This window comes from Balaenoptera musculus, chromosome 3 (assembly GCF_009873245.2).
Source record: "Balaenoptera musculus isolate JJ_BM4_2016_0621 chromosome 3, mBalMus1.pri.v3, whole genome shotgun sequence".
NCBI classification, from domain to species: Eukaryota; Metazoa; Chordata; class Mammalia; order Artiodactyla; family Balaenopteridae; genus Balaenoptera; species Balaenoptera musculus.
Genome location: NC_045787.1, coordinates 163225647 through 163242923, shown reverse-complemented (window position 1 = coordinate 163242923; position 17277 = coordinate 163225647). Strand labels below are relative to the sequence as shown.

Here is a 17277-nt window from a genome sequence, read left to right as displayed (position 1 = left end):
TTAACTTTATGTGACTATTCTATTCTTTTCCTGCAGATAAAGTGTTCGACTTAGAATGTTATCCCAGGTCCAACTAGGGGTGTTATTCAGTGCATAGTATTTACACCGTAGAACCTTTCGAAAATCTGAAAAATTCTCAATTCTGAACTGTAGGATCAAGGATTTAGGTCAGGGATTGAGATCGCTGATGTGTTAGATTGATAAGTGATAGAGAAAACTCAAGCTAGAGAAGACAATGGGACAACTCTGGGATGGGGACACAGCTTGCAATTTAAAGAGGGTGGTCAGGGAAGTTCTTTCTGAGGAGTTGGCACCGGAGATGAGGTGTGAAGGAGGGAGGGAAGGGAGCCATGCAAGTATCCGCAGTGTGGAGCGGGGGGAGCGTTCCAGGCAGAGGGAACAGCAAGAATGAAGGCCCTGAAGTGGCAACGTGCCGGCTGTGTTCGGGGAACAGTGAGGACACCTGTGCGGTTGGAGCTGAGCAAGCGACAGGGAGACAGAGGGGAGAGGGGGGGGAGGAGGTGGTGGGGTGGATTGAGGGCTGCAGGGAATGAGGTGGACGCATGAGAGGGCTGCAGGCAGAGGAGGAACAGAATCGTGGAGCCCCCTGCTTCACCGCCCAGAGCTTCTATTTCCAGGGCTTGCACCCCTGAGGCCCGTGGTCCCTCCAGACTCACAGCTGCCTCCACGCGGGCAGGAAACAAGCAAAACTTCAGCACAATGGACAGCGCCCTACCGCAACCCACTTGGCGCTGTCCGTGGTCCTGATGTTAAGCGGAGGCCAAGAAAGGGCAAAGGCGGGGCTGCCAGACACAAAGTGTCTGGGCCCGCTAGAGAGCGTGGAGACAGCAGCCCTGGCCTTGCACACACCCCCATCCCAGGGTGGATAATTTTAGGTAGAAAATCCAGACTAAGGGACTTCCCTGGTGGTCCAGTGGGTTAAGACCTCCATGCTCCCAATGCAGGGAGGCCGGGTTCGATCCCTGGTCGGGGAACTAGATCCTGCATGCATGCCGCAATTAAGAGTCTGCATGCCACAACTAAGAAGTCCACATGCCGCAACTAAAGATCCCACATGCCACAACGAAGATCCCGCGTGCTGCAACTAAGACCCAGTACAGCCAAAATAAATAAATAAATAAACATTAAAAAAAAAAAAAAGAAAATCCAGACTAAGATGTGCTTGCTTATTCAAAAGGCTTCTCGAGGGGCTTCCCTGGTGGCGCAGTGGTTGAGAGTCTGCCTGCCAATGCAGGGGACACGGGTTCAAGCCCTGGTCTGGGAGGATCCCACATGCCGTGGAGCAACTGGGCCCGTGAGCCACAACTACTGAACCTGCGCGTCTGGAGCTTGTGCTCTGCAACAAGAGAGGCCGCGACAGTGAGAGGCCCGCGCACCGCGATGAAGAGTGGCCCCCGCTCGCCCCAACTAGAGAAAGCCCTCGCACAGAAACGAAGACCCAACACAGCCAAAAATAAATAAATAAATAAATAAAAAACAAAAAAACCCCAAAAGCCTTCTCAAGGGCTTCCCTGGTGGTCCAGTGGTTAAGACTCCATGCTTCCACTGCAGGGGCGCGGGTTCAAGCCCTGGTCCGGGAAGATCCCACATGCCGCGGAGCAACTAAGCCTGTGTGCCACAACTACTGAGCCTGTGCTCTAGAGCCCACGAGCCACAACTACTGAGCCCGTGTGCCAGAACTACTGAAGCCCACGCACCTAGAGCCCGTGCTCCGCAACAAGAGAAGCCACAACAATGAGAAGCCTGTGAAGTGCAATGAAGAGTAGCCCCCACTCGCCGCCACTAGAGAAAGCCCATGTGAAGCAACGAAGACCCAATGCAGCCAAAAATAAATAAATAAAAAAAATAAATTTATTTTTTAAAAAAAGATCCTCTAATTAAAAAAAAAAAAAAAAAGCCTTCTCAACATGCCCCAGTAAGTCTCACAGCCTCTGAAGCTCAAGTCGATCAAAACTGAGCTCCGGGCTTCCCTGGTGGCTCACTGGTTAAGAATCCACCTGCCAGTGCAGGGGACACGTGTTCCAGCCCTGGTCCAGGAAGATCCCACATGACGCGGAACAACTAAGCCCGTTCACCACAACTACGGAGCCTGCGCTCTAGAGCCCATGCCCTGCAACTACTGACCCCACGTGCCCAGAGCCCGTGCTCGGCAACGAGAGAAGCCACTGCAGTGAGAACCCCACTCACTGCAACAAAGAGTGGCCGCTGCTCGCCGAAGCTAGAGAAAGCCCGTGCACAGCAAAGAAGATCCAATGCAGCCAAAAATAAATAAATAAAATAAATAAATTTATTTAAAAAACTGAGCTCTGACTTATAATGTAAGTTAGACCATGACCCTCCTGTGCTCAAACCCTCTGTTGGCTCTTCATGGCACTCTATGGAACAACCAAAGTTCTCCCAGTGCCCCCAGGCCTTTGCACTTGAAGGTGCCTCCACCTGGAATGCTCTTCCCCTACATAGCTACACAGTTCCCTCTCTCAACTCCTTCAAGCCTTTCCTCAAGTATTACCTTCTCAGGGAGGCCTGCCCCTACCACCCTATTCAAAATTGCAAAAACCAAACAAACAACTGGCCCTTCCCTTCCCTGTGCAAACTTTTCTTTTTTCTTTTTTTGCACACACTTATCATCTGCCCATAGACCATTTAAACTCTTCATTATCTCCTCCCTCGCTAGGATGTCAGTTCCACCAGGACAGAGATTTTGTTGTCTGTTCACCGCTGAACACCTGTGCCTCCTAGGTCAGGGCTGGGCACACAGTAGGTGCTCAATAAGTGTTTGCCAAATGAATGAACGAATCACTTGAGGATGCTGATAAACCAGGGAGGAACACAGATGGACCCTGAGCTCTCCACCTCCTTGTCCCCTCACCCTGCTGTCCTGCCTCCTCCAGGGAGCCCCTCTAAGGTAAGAGTCCTTCTGTCAGGACATGAAGATGGGATCCTGAGAAGATAGGGAAAGAAGTACCGTGTGCATGAGAGATACACCTAATGTCTGCATCTCTGCCAATATACTCACTCTGCTACACTTAGGAGCACCTACTCTGCGCCAGGTACTGTTCTAGGAGCTGGGGACCCAGTAGTGAAAGAAAGAGGGACCCTACCCTGGTGGAGCTGACATACTAGTGGGGAGAGAGGCAATAAAATAAATACATAAGGTTGGAAGTGATAAGTTATTTGAAGAGAAAAAAAGATGAATAAGCAATTAAAGAGTGAAGGGTGTGTGACTTTACACAGGTGGTCAGGGAAAGCCTAAGTAGGTGATATTTGAGCAGAGATCTGAATGGAATGAGAACAATTAGGGATAGATATCTGGGAGCTGCGTGCTCTAGGCAATGGAACAGCAAGTGCAAAGGACTTGAAATGGGGCTGTGTTGGGCATACTCCCATCTATATAACTGTGTGGAACTGTGTGATACGGGTGTCACCCCTGGGTGCTTGTGTATTTAGAGTGTTGCAAAGTGAGGTGAACCATGGGGCTGAGGTTGTGCATTTGACAGGGGAATGTAACAGCATGCCTCGTGTGTGTGTGTGTATGTGTGTGTAGTGACAATGGTATGGTTGTATCAGAGTGTGTTTTTGTATGCGTGCAAGGGAAAGGGTGTGGGGGCATGAATGTGGGAAAGAGTGTGTATGGGATGCGTTGTGTCAGGATAGGATATGGCTGTGAGCATGTGAGTGATGGGGATTCTGGAAGTGAAATATATGCAGAGATGCCGTGTGTGTGTGTGTGTGTGTCTGTATGTATTTGTAGAGGGGTGTGGGGGTACCCGGCTTTGTGAGTGGGTGTATTGGGGGGTGTTGTGGAGCTGTGTTCTGGCCCCAGAGGGAGAGAGAAAGCCCTGGAAATCTCAGTTCGGCCCTGCCCCTGGGTCTCCTGGCAACAGCACCACTTTGAAGTTACCAGGAGACAGAGTTGCCAGGGCAACAGGGGCGTGAGTGGCAGCTCTGGGGAGAAGTCTAGGTGAAGAGACCCAACCAGTGATCACTTACTTGATCATTCACCTTGTTCCTCCTTCTCTCCCAGTTTCCCATCAATTCTACCTTCCTTTCTTCATTTATTCCTTTAACGAACCTGTATTGAGAATCTGCAATGCCCTAGGCACTGACTGGGCACTGGAGATACCGAAGTGAACGTGACAAACAAGGTCGTGCTGTGGCTCTCCCTCAGTCTCCCAGCCCCTTCATCTTTGCCTCTTCTCTCCTGGCCCTTTTTTTATTCTATGGTCCTGCCTCCCACTGTACCCCAAGCAGGACTCCAGAAGCCCCCAGGCCAATGAGGAGGCCAGCTGAGACTCTTCTTCTTTTAGACCCTCAAAGACAGCTGCTTTGCTGTCTGACGGATGTTTTGCACACGAATGTCCTCAAGCCTGCAGCCGCCCCCCCCCCATTTGTGCAAGTACTCAGGTACAGAGAGAGACACAAGCACATAGCTCCTCCATCTCACCCCTTCTTCATTGTCACTGGGTAACATCAGCAGAAACACACACATACGCATCACAATATTCCTCTGAGATACCCATGTGCTCCATTTTACAGGTGAGCAAACTGAGGCTAGGAGACTTTAAGTAATGTGTCAGTGATTAGGGCCTACTCCCTCCAACTCTCAACCCTTGTATTGTCTGATTAGCTTATTAGCTCAGAATAATAGTATTCATGCTGCTTCCGTCAGCGGACTCACCCAGGGAAGGGCCTTATCTCCCTCAAAGGCCTCCATTCCTTCCTCAGACTAGGTTATTTGCCCCTTCACCGGGGGGGAGGAGCTAGGAAACGTCGATCTAGCGTTGATGAACAGATCATTGGACCAATGGAGAAGCTAAGTGCACTGTAACCAATGAGACCCCATCCTGGGCGGGATCAAGGGCAGGAACGGGCCGCCGATTGGACAGAGGTACGCTGCGAATGGCGGAGACGCTGAGGCGGGTGCTAAACTGGGGCAGCGCGGCTGGCCCCGGGGAGGAGAACACATTTGAGGCCGAATCCCCTTTGCTGCTGCTCGGCGGTCCCGGCTCTGGAAAGACAGCGCTGCTATTCGCGGCGGCCCTGGAGACGGCAGGGGAAGGCCGAGGCCCCGTCCTCTTCCTGACTCGGAGGCCTCTGCAAAGCCTGCCCCGCGTGACTGGAGCTGCACTCGAACCCTTGCGGTTACAGGTGAGGCGGAGCGGGACCAGAGGCGGACCAGCCAGTAGCGAGGCGAATGGAGGATTGAGTGACAGGTAGAGACAGACCAATGGCGGAGACGAAGGAAGGGCAAGCCGGAGCAGCCATTATGGGACGGAGTCTAGAACGAGTCGGGGGTGGGACTTTGCTAAGCTTTGTTAAGATTGAGTGAGAAACCATCCAGTGAGGGGGCGGAATTAGCAAAGGGTGGCGCCCAAAGAGTGCAGTCAGGGGCGAGTAGGGGGCGGGGCTAAACACGGGTCGGGTCTGGACAAGAGTTTCTGGGCCGCTGGAGTCAGTGCTGGGGTCGGACGCTATGGGCTGGTTTTCCGTGGAAAGATTGCCCTAGAGATTTGACAAAACGATATACCTTGTTCTTAACTAATACCGGGAAGTGATGAGTGCAGAATTAAAAAAACAAAGAACAAAAAAAAAAAAAAACAAAAAAACCAAAGAACAAAAAACGGGGGGGGAGGGGGCGGGCATGGCGAACAGAAGAATATTCGATCACTCTGAGCTAGCTGTTTCACTTTGGAACCAGCGGTCTGGGGAGTGAGAGCCACGTCCAGGAAAGTATGCAAGGAAGCAGGGCTGCTATAGCTGAGAGCCTGGCTTCCTGTGCTGAATCTGGCCGTTTCCTTTTTTCCTCTCTCTAGAAGATCCGCTTCCAGTACCCACCCTCAACCCGTGAGCTCCTCCGGCTCCTGTGCTCTGCCCATGAGACCCGGGGGCCAGCCCCCTCCCTCCTGCTGCTCGATGGCCTGGAGGAGTACCTAGCGGAAGACCCCGGGTCCCAGGAAGCCGCCTACCTGGCCGCCCTGCTTCTGGACACAGCTGCCCACTTCAGCCACCGGGTTGGGTCTGGCCGGGGCTGTGGGCTCATTGTGGCCCTCCAGACCCAGGAGGAGGGAGACAGTGGGACTGCCCTGCAGTTGGCACTGCTTCAGAGGTATTTCCCTGCCCAGTGCTGGCTGCAGCCCGATGCACCAGGCCCAGGACAGCACTGCCTCCGAGCCTGCCTGGAGCCAGGTGGGCTGGGTCCCAGGGCAGAGTGGCAGGTGACTTTCCGACAAAATGGAGAGATGACAGTCACCCCGTGGCCCACACAGGCTGGTGACACCAGCTTAAACAAGGGTTCAAGCTCTGGAGGCCAACCTTGAGGTTTGGAGTGTGACAACCTCTCTATGCTTCAGTTTCCATGGCTGGAATACCTACCTCAGGGACAGATGCAAATTCAGAGACCTAAAGATTATAAAGTGCTTTTTCTCTCATAAATATAGCATTATCCTGTACATATTGTCAACATATTGTTTAATTTTGCTGTTTTGAACTTTGTAAAGAGTTTAATGATAAATGTAATCTGAGACTTCCTTCTTCTCCCGCTCAACATTGTTACTAAGATTCGGCCGTGGGACTTCCCTGGCGGTCCAGTGGTTAAAACTCCATGCTTCCAGTGCAGGGGACACGGGTTTGATCCCTGGTCTGGGAACTAAGATCCCACATGCCATGCAGCGCAGCCAAAAAACAAAAAACATTCGGCCACATTTTCTCATTCGTTCCTTTTTCCGTACTTTGTATAATTCTTTGGGTGACTATACCCCAATTTACTAATCAGATTGACTTATTTACTGCTATTAACACTCTTGTACACATATCCTGGTTCATGTGTGTGAGGGTTTTTAGGGTACATACCTAGAAGTGGCATTGCTGGAGTAGAAGGTATGCACACGTTCAGCTTTCCTAGGTTATGTCAAACTATTTAAAAGTGGTTAAACCAGAACTCCCATTGAGCCACTTGATGACATTTGGTGTCATCAGAGTGCTGTCTTAGGACAGGGCCTGATTCAGAAAAAAGCCCTAGGAATGAATGTTATTGGTATTATTATTAGTGGCAGAGACTAGCTAGCAGCTCATTAAACAGCTTTTCTCTCTTGGGTGCACAGCTAAACTACATTTCCCAGCTGTCCATGGTTCTTGCTAGGGTCACATGACCATTTCTGGCCAGTAGAATTTGTGAAGAAGAGATGGCGCCCACCTCTAGGCTAGGTCCCTAAAGACCACAGAATCTTCTGCTGTCTTTCTCTTGTTGGCTGGCAGAATGCAGAGAATCCATCTAAAGACCCCAGGGTAGCCCTGGGGGATGGTAAATCTACAGTCTGGGCTTCTGACTCATCCCAGGAATAACTGCCCACCTGTTTGAATTAAATGAGAGAGAAAATATTTAATGTGTTAAGCCACTCAGTTTCAGGGCAGCTTTGTTAGGGCAGCTAGCATAACATACTAACTAATTCATTTTATTATTATTATTCAGATTGCCAGGTCACAATTTCAGACTGAACTCAAGGCCTTTTACTGCTTCTCCTATGGCCTGGGCCCAGGGAAAAGATGGGGCTTACAGGTATTTACAGAAGTCATGACAGAAAACGTATATATATTTATATATCTACACAAAAGACTGTACATTTAAAAATACTGCAAGGTTGTGACTTTCTGACCAGGATGAATTGAGCAGAAAGCCAAGGTCAGCAGGCCTCACTGACCCTGCCGGATAAATCTTGGGCCTGGAGTAGCACTTGAGGTCATTCTGGGTCCCCGTGCACCTGAGGGCTGGAGTCCTAGGAGCAGGCCACGTAGCTCGGGGGTGAAGGCTCGGGGGCTGGGATGAGGCTATTCTCATAAGGGTTGGAGTAGGGGCCATTGGATGAGCCCCTCTGGGCTTCCTGGGAACCCCCCGAGCTGTAGTCAGTTGAGATACCAGAGTCAGACACCACGAGGTACAGGTACTTTAGGTGGGGTGGGGTAGGGGGCAGCTCAGGGGGAAGTGCCCTCGGGCGTAAGAGCTGGGAGCTGGGATCCAGGATGGTGTACTCAAAGCTGGCAGCCGAGGCCCCCTCCGGCCCAGGCTTCAGGGCCAAAGCGGATGAGCAGGAGGATGCTTCTGAGCCTTCATCCATGGCTGCTGCGTCCAGATCGCCTCCAGGCTGTGGGAGGTCCTCGCTGGGCGGGCTCCGGGGCAGCAAGCACTTGTCCAGCACCAGGTAGCTGTCTTGGGCATGCTCGCTGCCCACCGGCTCCAACAGGGGCCCCTCATCATCTGCCCCTGGCTCCACTGCCTGTGTCACCCCCCAGCAGCGCTCAGAGAGGACCTCCAGGGGGGCAGGTGGGTCCTCTGTGAAGGGGGTGCAGGGGCTCCACCACAGACAGCCATCAGTTTGGTACAGCCACAGCTGGGGAAACAGCAGCTGCCTGCTCAGAGACCGGGGATTCGGCCACAGGACCAGGGAAACCCCAGGCCCTGAGGGGACAACCAGGCCACCTACCTGGAAGTTACCCTTGTGGGTGGTGAAGAGGCCCTCAAACTCGCTCTCGGGGCTTGGGATGCCAGGCCATATCTTCTGCTTCAGAGTCCTAGTGAAGCCAAAAGAAACGAATACCTAGGCATGTGTCACTGAACATTCACCAGCACCCCCTCAGCACCAGTCACAGAGCAAAGATACTCCTAGCCCCTTGTGATCATGATGAAGGCAGAGGAGTGCGTGGGGCTGAGGAACAGGGGCTCGGCCAAAGCATCTGCCAGGCCCTACAGAAGGGCAACTGGAACAAAGTTTTGAAGGACGCATAGGAGTTCAGTATGCTCCCTCTAAAACCCACCCAGTCTTGTCTGAAGGTCCATTATGTTACTTCCCTCCTCACTCCTTTCCATAGTTCCCCAATGCATTCAGAATAAAACCCCAATTCCTCCCCACAGCCCTGCAGAAGACCCTGCATGGTCTGACCTCTGTCACCTCCATCTCATCATCCACCACTTCCCCCCTTACACACTCTTCTCTAGCCATACAGCTCTTCTTGCAACTGCTTCAATGTTCCAAGCTCATTCCCACCGCAGGGCCTTTGCACTTGCTGGGTTTTCTCCCTGCTTTTCATGTGGCTGCCTCCTACCAGACTTCAGGTTTCTGCTCTGATGTCACCTCCCAGGGGCCTTCCCTGACTATCCCGTCATGGCCCCATACCCCATTTATTTCTGTGATATCACTCATCACAATTTATAATCAAATATCTGTTGATTCCCTTATTTGTTGTGTGACTCAGCTATGAGATCCACAAGGTCAGGGATACGTCTGGTTTGTTCTACACTTTCTCCCCAGTGCCTAGCAGATAGTTGGCATTCAGTATGTATTTTCCAACCAAGTAAATGAACAGGGCCTTGAAAGACAACTAGGAGATTGCTTGGCAGACATGGCAAGAAGGACATTCCTGGCAGAAGGAACAGTATGTGCCAAGCCTCGGGGGTGTGAAAACACATGGTTTGTACTTGGAATTACAAAAACCTCAGGATGGCTGGTCATATCGTAAAGCATCTAAGGAGCTTGACAACAGGGGTGGGAGGCACTTGGGGTTCAATCGTTTCATAAGCCCATCTGGTTGATTTTACAGAAGTTGATGAAATTGGGAAAAAGTACTCACAAAAGGAATCCAAGAAGGGGCAGCCACTGAGGTAGGAGGAAAACCAGGTGAAAGTATGCCCAAGAGCAGAGGATTTTAAGTAAGAGTCTGCGTCTGACCTGGCTTGCATGCCAGTCCTGCCACTGACTCCTCATTGTGTGACCCTGGGCAAGTGCCTGCCCCTCTTTGAGCCTAGGTTTCCACAGGGAAAGGAGAACGTTGGTGGGGAGGAATCTGAGCCAGGTGCCGAGCGGGGCGCTCACCGGCGGTGGGAGAGCAGGGTTAGCACGGCCAGCAGCAGCAGAATGAGCACGAGCACGAGGGAGAGCGTCAGGATGAGGGGGTCCAAGTCTGGGGAGCAGGGAGGAGGTCAGGGCGGTGAGCTTGCCCCATGCTCCGCCCAGCCCCTCCTACACCCCTGCCTGGGCCTCACCACTAGCCGTCAGCAGCGACACCGGCTCGGACCAGGCGCTCCAGAAGCCACCGAAGCTCGGCTCGGCCATACGCGCGCGTATCCTGAAGGTGTAGCGCGTTCCGCCCCGCAGGTTACTCAGCACGCACTCAGTGCGGCCGTCGAGGATCTCCACCTGGAGGCGGGGCCCAGGTGAGAGGTGTCGCCAATAGGGGCGGGGCGGGCAAAGGAGGGTATGTGAGGGTGGGCCCTGAGGGACCGAGCCAATCAGAGAAGGAAGAACCGAGCCCAAGCATGGGGAGGCGGGCAATGAAAGCAGGAGGCCGGGCCCAGGGAGGGTCGGGGCCAATCAGCATGGGGCCCCAGGTAGAAGAGGGCGGGCTCGGGCTATTTAACTGCGGGGCCAGAGCACAGAGGGGGCGGGCCCTGAAGAAGTCTAGGGTTTGGGACAAGGGTTAAGTGGGATTGAGTCCAGGTGGGCTGGGGAAAGGGGACATTGGGAAAGGGGACAAGTCGGTGGACGTGGAGCTGTCTTGCGCGGGAGGTGGAGGGGCGAGGCCATGGGGGCGGGGCCGTGGTGACCGTCTGGGTGGGACCTAGAGGGCCTGTCGACTCTGGAGCCCTTGGGGCTAGGCCATAGGAGCGAGCCTCACCCTCTGCGCGCCACCAGCGGCGTTCTCTGCCGAGATGTTCACCTCATAGCGGATGAGGCTTGCCATGGGTGCCCCAGGCGGTGGGAGCCAGCGCAGTACCACATGGCCGCCCTCGTCTGCCCGCCGCGCCAGCAGCCCAGCGGGAGGGTCTAGGAGCACTGTGGAGAGGGGTTGCTCAGGTGGGCGGAGACTGGGACTCCCTCCCGACCACTCTCCCATTCCCAGCGCTCTTACCCACTTCGTTGATGTGGATGATTCGGCGGTAGCGTGAAGCGCCCGAGGAGGCCGCAGTGACGCTCAGCTCTAGGGGCACGAAGCTCGACGTGTCGGCTGTAGGCAGCGAGCACCAGAAGCGCACCAAGCCGCGGGTGGTGGGCGCCTGATGCAGGCGGCACGGCTTCCACGGCTCACCCCTGTTCGCCCAGGAACCAGCGAGGGTAGGGAGCAAGTTGGGAGGCATTGCCGGGACCGAGGGCGAGTTCTGGACACTACCACCAGGGGGCGTCCCAGCCCCGACGTACGCGACGCCTTAGTCCTGCTTTGGAGCGGTGTTGTCCCAGCCCTGAAGTTTGGGGTCGCACTCCAGCAGTGATCACGGGAGTGTTCCAGCCCCGACCACTAGGCAGCGTGTCAGCCCTGACCCCGTGGGCTTCCCAGTAGTGACTACCAGCAGAGGTGCCATCCGGCCCCTGGCACCAGAAGTCCCAAGGTGCGAGCTCCGGGGAGCGCTGCTCGGCCCGCCCGCCCCCTCCACCTGTGGGGCGCTCCACCTGCCCCGTCGGACTCACTCGAGCTGGTAGGAGAAGCTGTAGTTGTCCGGGCCGACCCCGGCGCTTGCCGCTTCCTCCCAGAAACACACCAAATCCTCCAACCTCTCGGTGAAGCACAGAAACTCTTCAGGCTCGCGGGCTGTCAGCAGGGCCGCTGGGGATGGGGGCCAGGGGAGGGGGTCAGGGGACCCGAGCCCCGTCCTCGGGCCACAGCATCCTCCCCTCCCTCCTGCCGCCTGTGCGGACCGATAAGAAAAAAGCCCCGCCCCTCTGGCTACCCCAGCGGGGCCCTTCGAGGAGTCTGCAGAAATGCTGCCCCCCGAACTCCCACGCGTAGGTTGCATGTCTTAGTGTCTCCCCACACACGCCCGCCCACCCCGCGACCGGCTGAGCTGAGCGCAGCATTCAAGGCCTCCGCCTCCCGCTGCCGGCCCCGCCCCAGCCCAGGACGTGCGTGCGGGTGAGTGTGTGTGCAGGAGGCGGGGTCCCCTATCAGCCCCGGCAGGCTCCCGGCTGCCCGATAGCGCCAACCGTGCCCCCCGCCCCCGCTCCCTCAACCCCGCGGACCCAGGGATATGGCGCCCGCATGCAAACAGTGTTTACAGACGCCTGCGGCCCGGCCCCTCTGACTCGGACCCTGGTTTTAGCCTCCCTCCCCCACTGGAGGGTCGGCTAGGTCCCTTCGCCTTGGGGACTCTAGACTACAGGGCCTAGAACCAGCACCACCCCTGCCCCATTTAGTGTTTAGCATGTCCCAGACTCCTTGAGAAGAAAAAACAGGACTCTTACGCCCCTCTCTAGCTTCTCCCGCAGAACGCAGTGTGGGGATACAGACCCGCAGTATGTCATATCAGGTCCCAGTCTAGGGTTCAGACACCAGCTTGGGCTCCAGGACACAGACTCGGGTTCAGAACCTGGCATGGTCCCCAGGACCCAAGCTGGAAGTTCAGGCCCCAGCATTGCCCTCCAGGACCTAGTGCGGGGGTCCACACTCAGCTCCACCCTTACCTTTGCTTTCAAACTTGGGGTCCGGTGGGTTGGGTGGGGGAGCCCAGGTTGCCCCAGCGAGTAGGAGACAGAGGAAGCCAACTCCAGGCCAGAGGGGTGCCCCGAGAGGATACATGATGCAGCCCCTGCCACGGGAGGCCCAGGGCTCCTGCCCCCCCTTCCTCCGCCCCAGGCACAGTCCACAGCTGGGTCAGCAGCTGCCTCCGCCGGACACAGCTGACCAGGCCTTCCCGGCCAGGCGCCTCCAAGTGGCAGCTCCCCCGAGGGGGCGGGACCAGCAGGCAGCCTGGGCTGAGATAAGAGGGAGGCAGCCGCCCTGCCGGGCCTGGCTAGAGAGGGCAGAGGCCCTCCAGGGCCCGGGGGCCCCTTGGGGGTGGGGTGGGGGGGTGGCGGGAGCAGCTCTGGTTTCTGCATAGGACCCACTTTCTTGCTGTGTGACCCTGGACAGGTGACTCACCTTATCTGAGCTTCAGCCTTTTCATCTGTAAAATCTGACTTGGCACATAGCAAACATTCCAAAAATGTAAGCTACTGATATTATCAGGCTAATCAACATCTCTTCCCAGTCTGGGTAGGAAAATAATAATCGTAATAGTGAGTAGCGGTTGAGTGTTTGCACAGTGTTGGGCAGTGCTGCCAGACAGTATGTGCGAAAGAGCCTGCATTTGTAAAATTACACATATTCTGGAGTGTGAGTTTTCATTTGTGATTTTTTTGGATTTTTTTTTCTGCTTACATTTGTACACTATTGGGATTTTATTTTACAAGGAGTGTGCAGTTCTTTTAATAATCTGGAAAGTATAGAACAAAGTATAAAAGCTTTTCACGTGGGCTGAGCTTAAACTGGGGTAAACAGCCTCCCCACAGAGGTACATGCCTGGGGAAGGCGGAGGGGGTGGTGGTGATACTTACCTCATTGCGGCAGCCTGCCCCAGATTAGCCAATCAAAGAGCTCCATTCCGGGACTTCCCTGGTGGCGCAGTGGTTAAGAATCCGTCTGCCAGTGCAGGAAACACACGTTCGATCCCTGGTCTGGGAAGATCCCACATGCCGCAGAGCAAGTAAGCCCGTGCGCCACAACTACTGAGCCTGAGCTCTAGAGCCCGCGAGCCACAACTACTGAGCCCACGTGCCACAACTACTGAAGTCCATGCGCCTAGAAGCCACTGCAATGCGAAGCCCGCCCACCGCAATGGAGAGTAGCCCCCGCTCACCGCAAGTAGAGAAAGCCCGCATGCAGCAACGAAGACCCAACACAGCCAAAAGTAAAAATAAATAAATAAATAAATAAAATAGCAACCCTCTAGCCCCACACTCCCCATCAGCCCTTAAACGGCTTAGTAGTAGTAGTAGTAGTAGTAGCATTTTGCATTCCCTGTACTTATTATATCTAATACGTATTTGATGCTTTGTTATTGATTCACCACCTTCACTAGTCCGTTTTATTCATTTCTGTATCCCCAGCACCTAGAACAGGGCCTGCCATACAGTAGGAGGTCAGGAAATATTTGTGGAGTAAAAGATTAGTGAAAAACCAAGCTGAGAGATGTAGAGAAACAGTTGACTTTGTGTTAGCCGCTGGATAGAGCTGTTCCTGAGTACTTCTGCACTTTAAAAAAAAATAAATTTATTTATGTATTTTTGGCTGTGTTGGGTCTTTGTTGATGCACGCAGGCTTTCTCTCCTTGCGGTGAGCGGGGCTACTCTTCGTTGCGGTGCGTGGGCTTCTCATCGCGGTGGCTTCTCTAGTTGCGGAGCACTGGGCTCTTGGTGTGCAGGCTTCAGTAGTTGTGCCATTTGGGCTCAGTAGTTGTGGCTCGGGGGCTTAGTTGCTCCGCGGCACGTGGGATCTTCCCGGTCCAGGGCTCAAACCTGTGTCCCCTGCATTGGCAGGCGGATTCTCAACCACTGCGCCACCAGGGAAGTTCTGTCCTGCACTTTTAAAAACAGAAGTCGGGGAATTCCCTGGTGGTCCAGTGGTTAGGACTCCATGCTTCCCCTGCAGGCGGCACGGGTTCTGTCGCTGGTAGGGGAACTCAGATCCCACAAGCTGGGCAGTGTGGACAAAAAACAAACAAACAAAAAACAGAAGTCAATGAGAATCTCTTCCTCGGGAAATTGGCATTTGGATTGAGTGTGTGTGTGTGTGTGTGTGAGAGAGAGAGAGAGAGAAAGAGGGAGAGAGAGGGAGAGAAACTGTAAACTGTGATTATGAGAGGCAAACTAGCCCTGTTGGTAAGTGCATGTGTTCTGATGTATTGCAGACCATTCAGGTTTGAACCCCAACCTTGCCACTTACCATGCCACCTTGGATAAGTTACTTAACCCTCCCTAGTCTCAGTTTTTCGTGTATAAAATGGGCATGATAATAGTGCACCCCTCCCCCCCCACATAAGGCTATTGTGAAGATTATGAGATAGATTATGTCAACTTCTGAGAACATGCCTGGTGCATTGTAAGCACTCAGTAAGGAGAGCAATTATTTGCTTAAACTAACTTAAGAAGGATGCTGTTACTTACATCTGGTTGGTCTTTTTTTTTAATTAAAATTTTTAAAAAAATTTTTATATTTATTTTTTATTATTATTATTTTTTTGGCTGTGTTGGGTCTTCGTTGCTGCATGCAGGCTTTCTCTAGTTGCAGCGAGTGAGGGCTGCTCTTCATTGCCATGCGTGGGCTTCTCATTGTGCTGGTTTTTCTTGTTGTGGAGCATGGGCTCTAGGCGCGAGGGCTTCAGTAGTTGCAACACGCAGGCTCAGTAGTTGTGGCTCGGGGGCTCTAGAGCGCAGGCTCAGTAGTTGTGGCGCACGGGCTTAATTGCTCCGCGGCATGTGGGATCTTCCCGGACCAGGACTCGAACCCATTTCCCCTGCATTGGCAGGCGGATTCTTAACCACTGTGCCACCAGGGAAGTCCCGATTGGTCTTAATGTCTTAATACTTAGAGAAAAAAAAAAAATCCTGTAAAGTAGTGTGCTGTGTGCTTAACTCTGTTTTTCATGAGGCCCTACATGATACCTAGATTCTTCTAGCTCCTCTCCCACTCCAGACAATGCCTGGGCATCCCCCATTATTGTTCCAGGGACAATGTTTAGAACCCTAGGGATTGTTTTTTTTTTTTTTCTGCATGTTCACCAGAATTCTCCCTTTTCCTAGTAACAGCAAATGTAATTTCTATTTACATGCCCTCCCCCACTCCATTCCTGTGATTTGAAATGTCTCTGCCAGCTGACAGAATGAGCACAGGACCCAGGCCTGGCCAATGAACATATCACATTCCCCCTGAACACAGTGATTGGCTCAGGGGTGGCTACAAGACACGCTGGTCCAGTCAGCTTCTGCTCTGGGACTTTTGCTGGAGCTGATGGGATGAAGGGATTTTCCTTGCATGGGAAGGTGGAGCTGGTGGGATGTAAGCCTGGCACTGCCCCAACGAGGGTGAGGCTGACTTGGAGTGGGGCAGTAGTCATTTAAATGTTCTTTTGGCTACTGTAATAGAGACCCAAACCATAATGTGATGGCTTAAATAAGATAGGCATTTAGTTCTCTCTTTTGTAACAATCCAAGTAGCAGCAATACAATATGGTTGCTCCCTGGTCTCAGAGGGCCACACTCCTTCCAGTTTGTGGCTCAGTTATTCAGAGGGTATGAACCACCTACTGCAAGATGACCCACTCCACGTCTTCATTCTAACCACCAGGAGGCAGAAAAGGGAGAAGGAGAGGACACAACCCTTCTCTTCAAGGGCAGAGCCTGGAATTTACCCACATCCTTTCCCTTTACATCTCATTGGCTAAGACTTTGTCATATGATCACATTTTGCTGCAAGGGAGACTGGAAATGTGGTTTCTACTCTGGGTAGCCAGCTAAAAACCAGTGTTTCCATTACCATAGAAGAAGGTGAATGGATTTAGGGAGACAATGGACAGTCTCATTCTCAGAGCAAATCAGAGGCAAGAGATTTTGTTACAAAGTCCTGGTGACATCTTTTGAGTCCCTGGATCCAACTGTGCCTGAAGCTGGACGCATGGAACTTTTCAATGACATGGGCATTCATTTCCTTTTTTGCACATACCTGTTTGATTTGGGTTTTTGACCACTTGAAACAGAAAGAACTCTGATTAATACAGTTAGATATAAAGCTCCTAGTTGATGTCTAGCAGAGTGGGAGTTCATGAGTCAGTATCATTATTGTTGTTGCTGTTGTTGTTATGATTATGTTGCGGGTGGCCCTACAGCTCACTTCGTCTGTGCCTTCTCTACCTGTTTCTTCATCCTACCCCAGTACCGCTAGCTCACCCCTCTCATCCTCACAGCCCTTAATGACTCATGGGTGATGATGTTATTTGTCTCTGATTCCAATGGAATTTCTTCTTCACTCTCCCATATACATGGCAGAAAAGAATCATACCACCCCAACAATGTTGAGGGAGGGAGTCCTGAACCCTCTGTTTGTGACAGAGACCCCCTTGGATTCAAGTCATGCCTCACCCAACCCCTTTCTTAGGGCTCTTAAGTTTTTCTCCCTTTCTTTTTCTTTCTTTCTTTCTTTCTTTCTTTCTTTCTTTCTTTCTTTCTTTCTTTCTTTCTTTCTTTTTTTCTTTTTATCTTTCCTTCCTTTCTTCTTTCTTTCTTTCTTTCTTTCCTTCCTTCCTTCCTTCCTTCCTTCCTTCCTTCCTTCCTTCCTTCCCTCCTTCCTTCTTTTTTTCTTTTTTTCCTTTTTTTTTTCTTTTTCTTTCTTTCAATTCTTATCTTGATGAAAAGTGAACATGAAGCACAGGCGCAGAACAAACAAGACTGACTCCTGTTTCAT

At 52.7% G+C, this 17277-nt stretch overlaps 2 protein-coding genes across 2 annotated transcripts; one reads left to right on the top strand and one right to left on the bottom strand.

Moving 5' to 3' along the window:
* Window positions 1–4910: 4910 nt before the first annotated feature.
* Window positions 4911–6548, top strand: SWSAP1 (SWIM-type zinc finger 7 associated protein 1). The gene is made up of 2 exons (XM_036847656.1): window positions 4911–5169; window positions 5835–6548. Exons 1-2 carry the CDS (start codon window positions 4921–4923, stop codon window positions 6336–6338), a joined length of 753 nt encoding a protein of 250 aa, XP_036703551.1. The 5' UTR covers window positions 4911–4920; the 3' UTR covers window positions 6339–6548.
* Window positions 6549–7604: 1056 nt separating this feature from the next.
* EPOR (erythropoietin receptor) lies at window positions 7605–12714 on the bottom strand. Its single transcript, XM_036847929.1, has 8 exons — window positions 12465–12714; window positions 11475–11610; window positions 10921–11099; window positions 10687–10844; window positions 10055–10208; window positions 9885–9972; window positions 8499–8586; window positions 7605–8405 (listed from the first exon to the last, which is right to left on the bottom strand). Exons 1-8 carry the CDS (start codon window positions 12577–12579, stop codon window positions 7794–7796), a joined length of 1530 nt encoding a protein of 509 aa, XP_036703824.1. The 5' UTR covers window positions 12580–12714; the 3' UTR covers window positions 7605–7793.
* Window positions 12715–17277: the final 4563 nt, after the last annotated feature.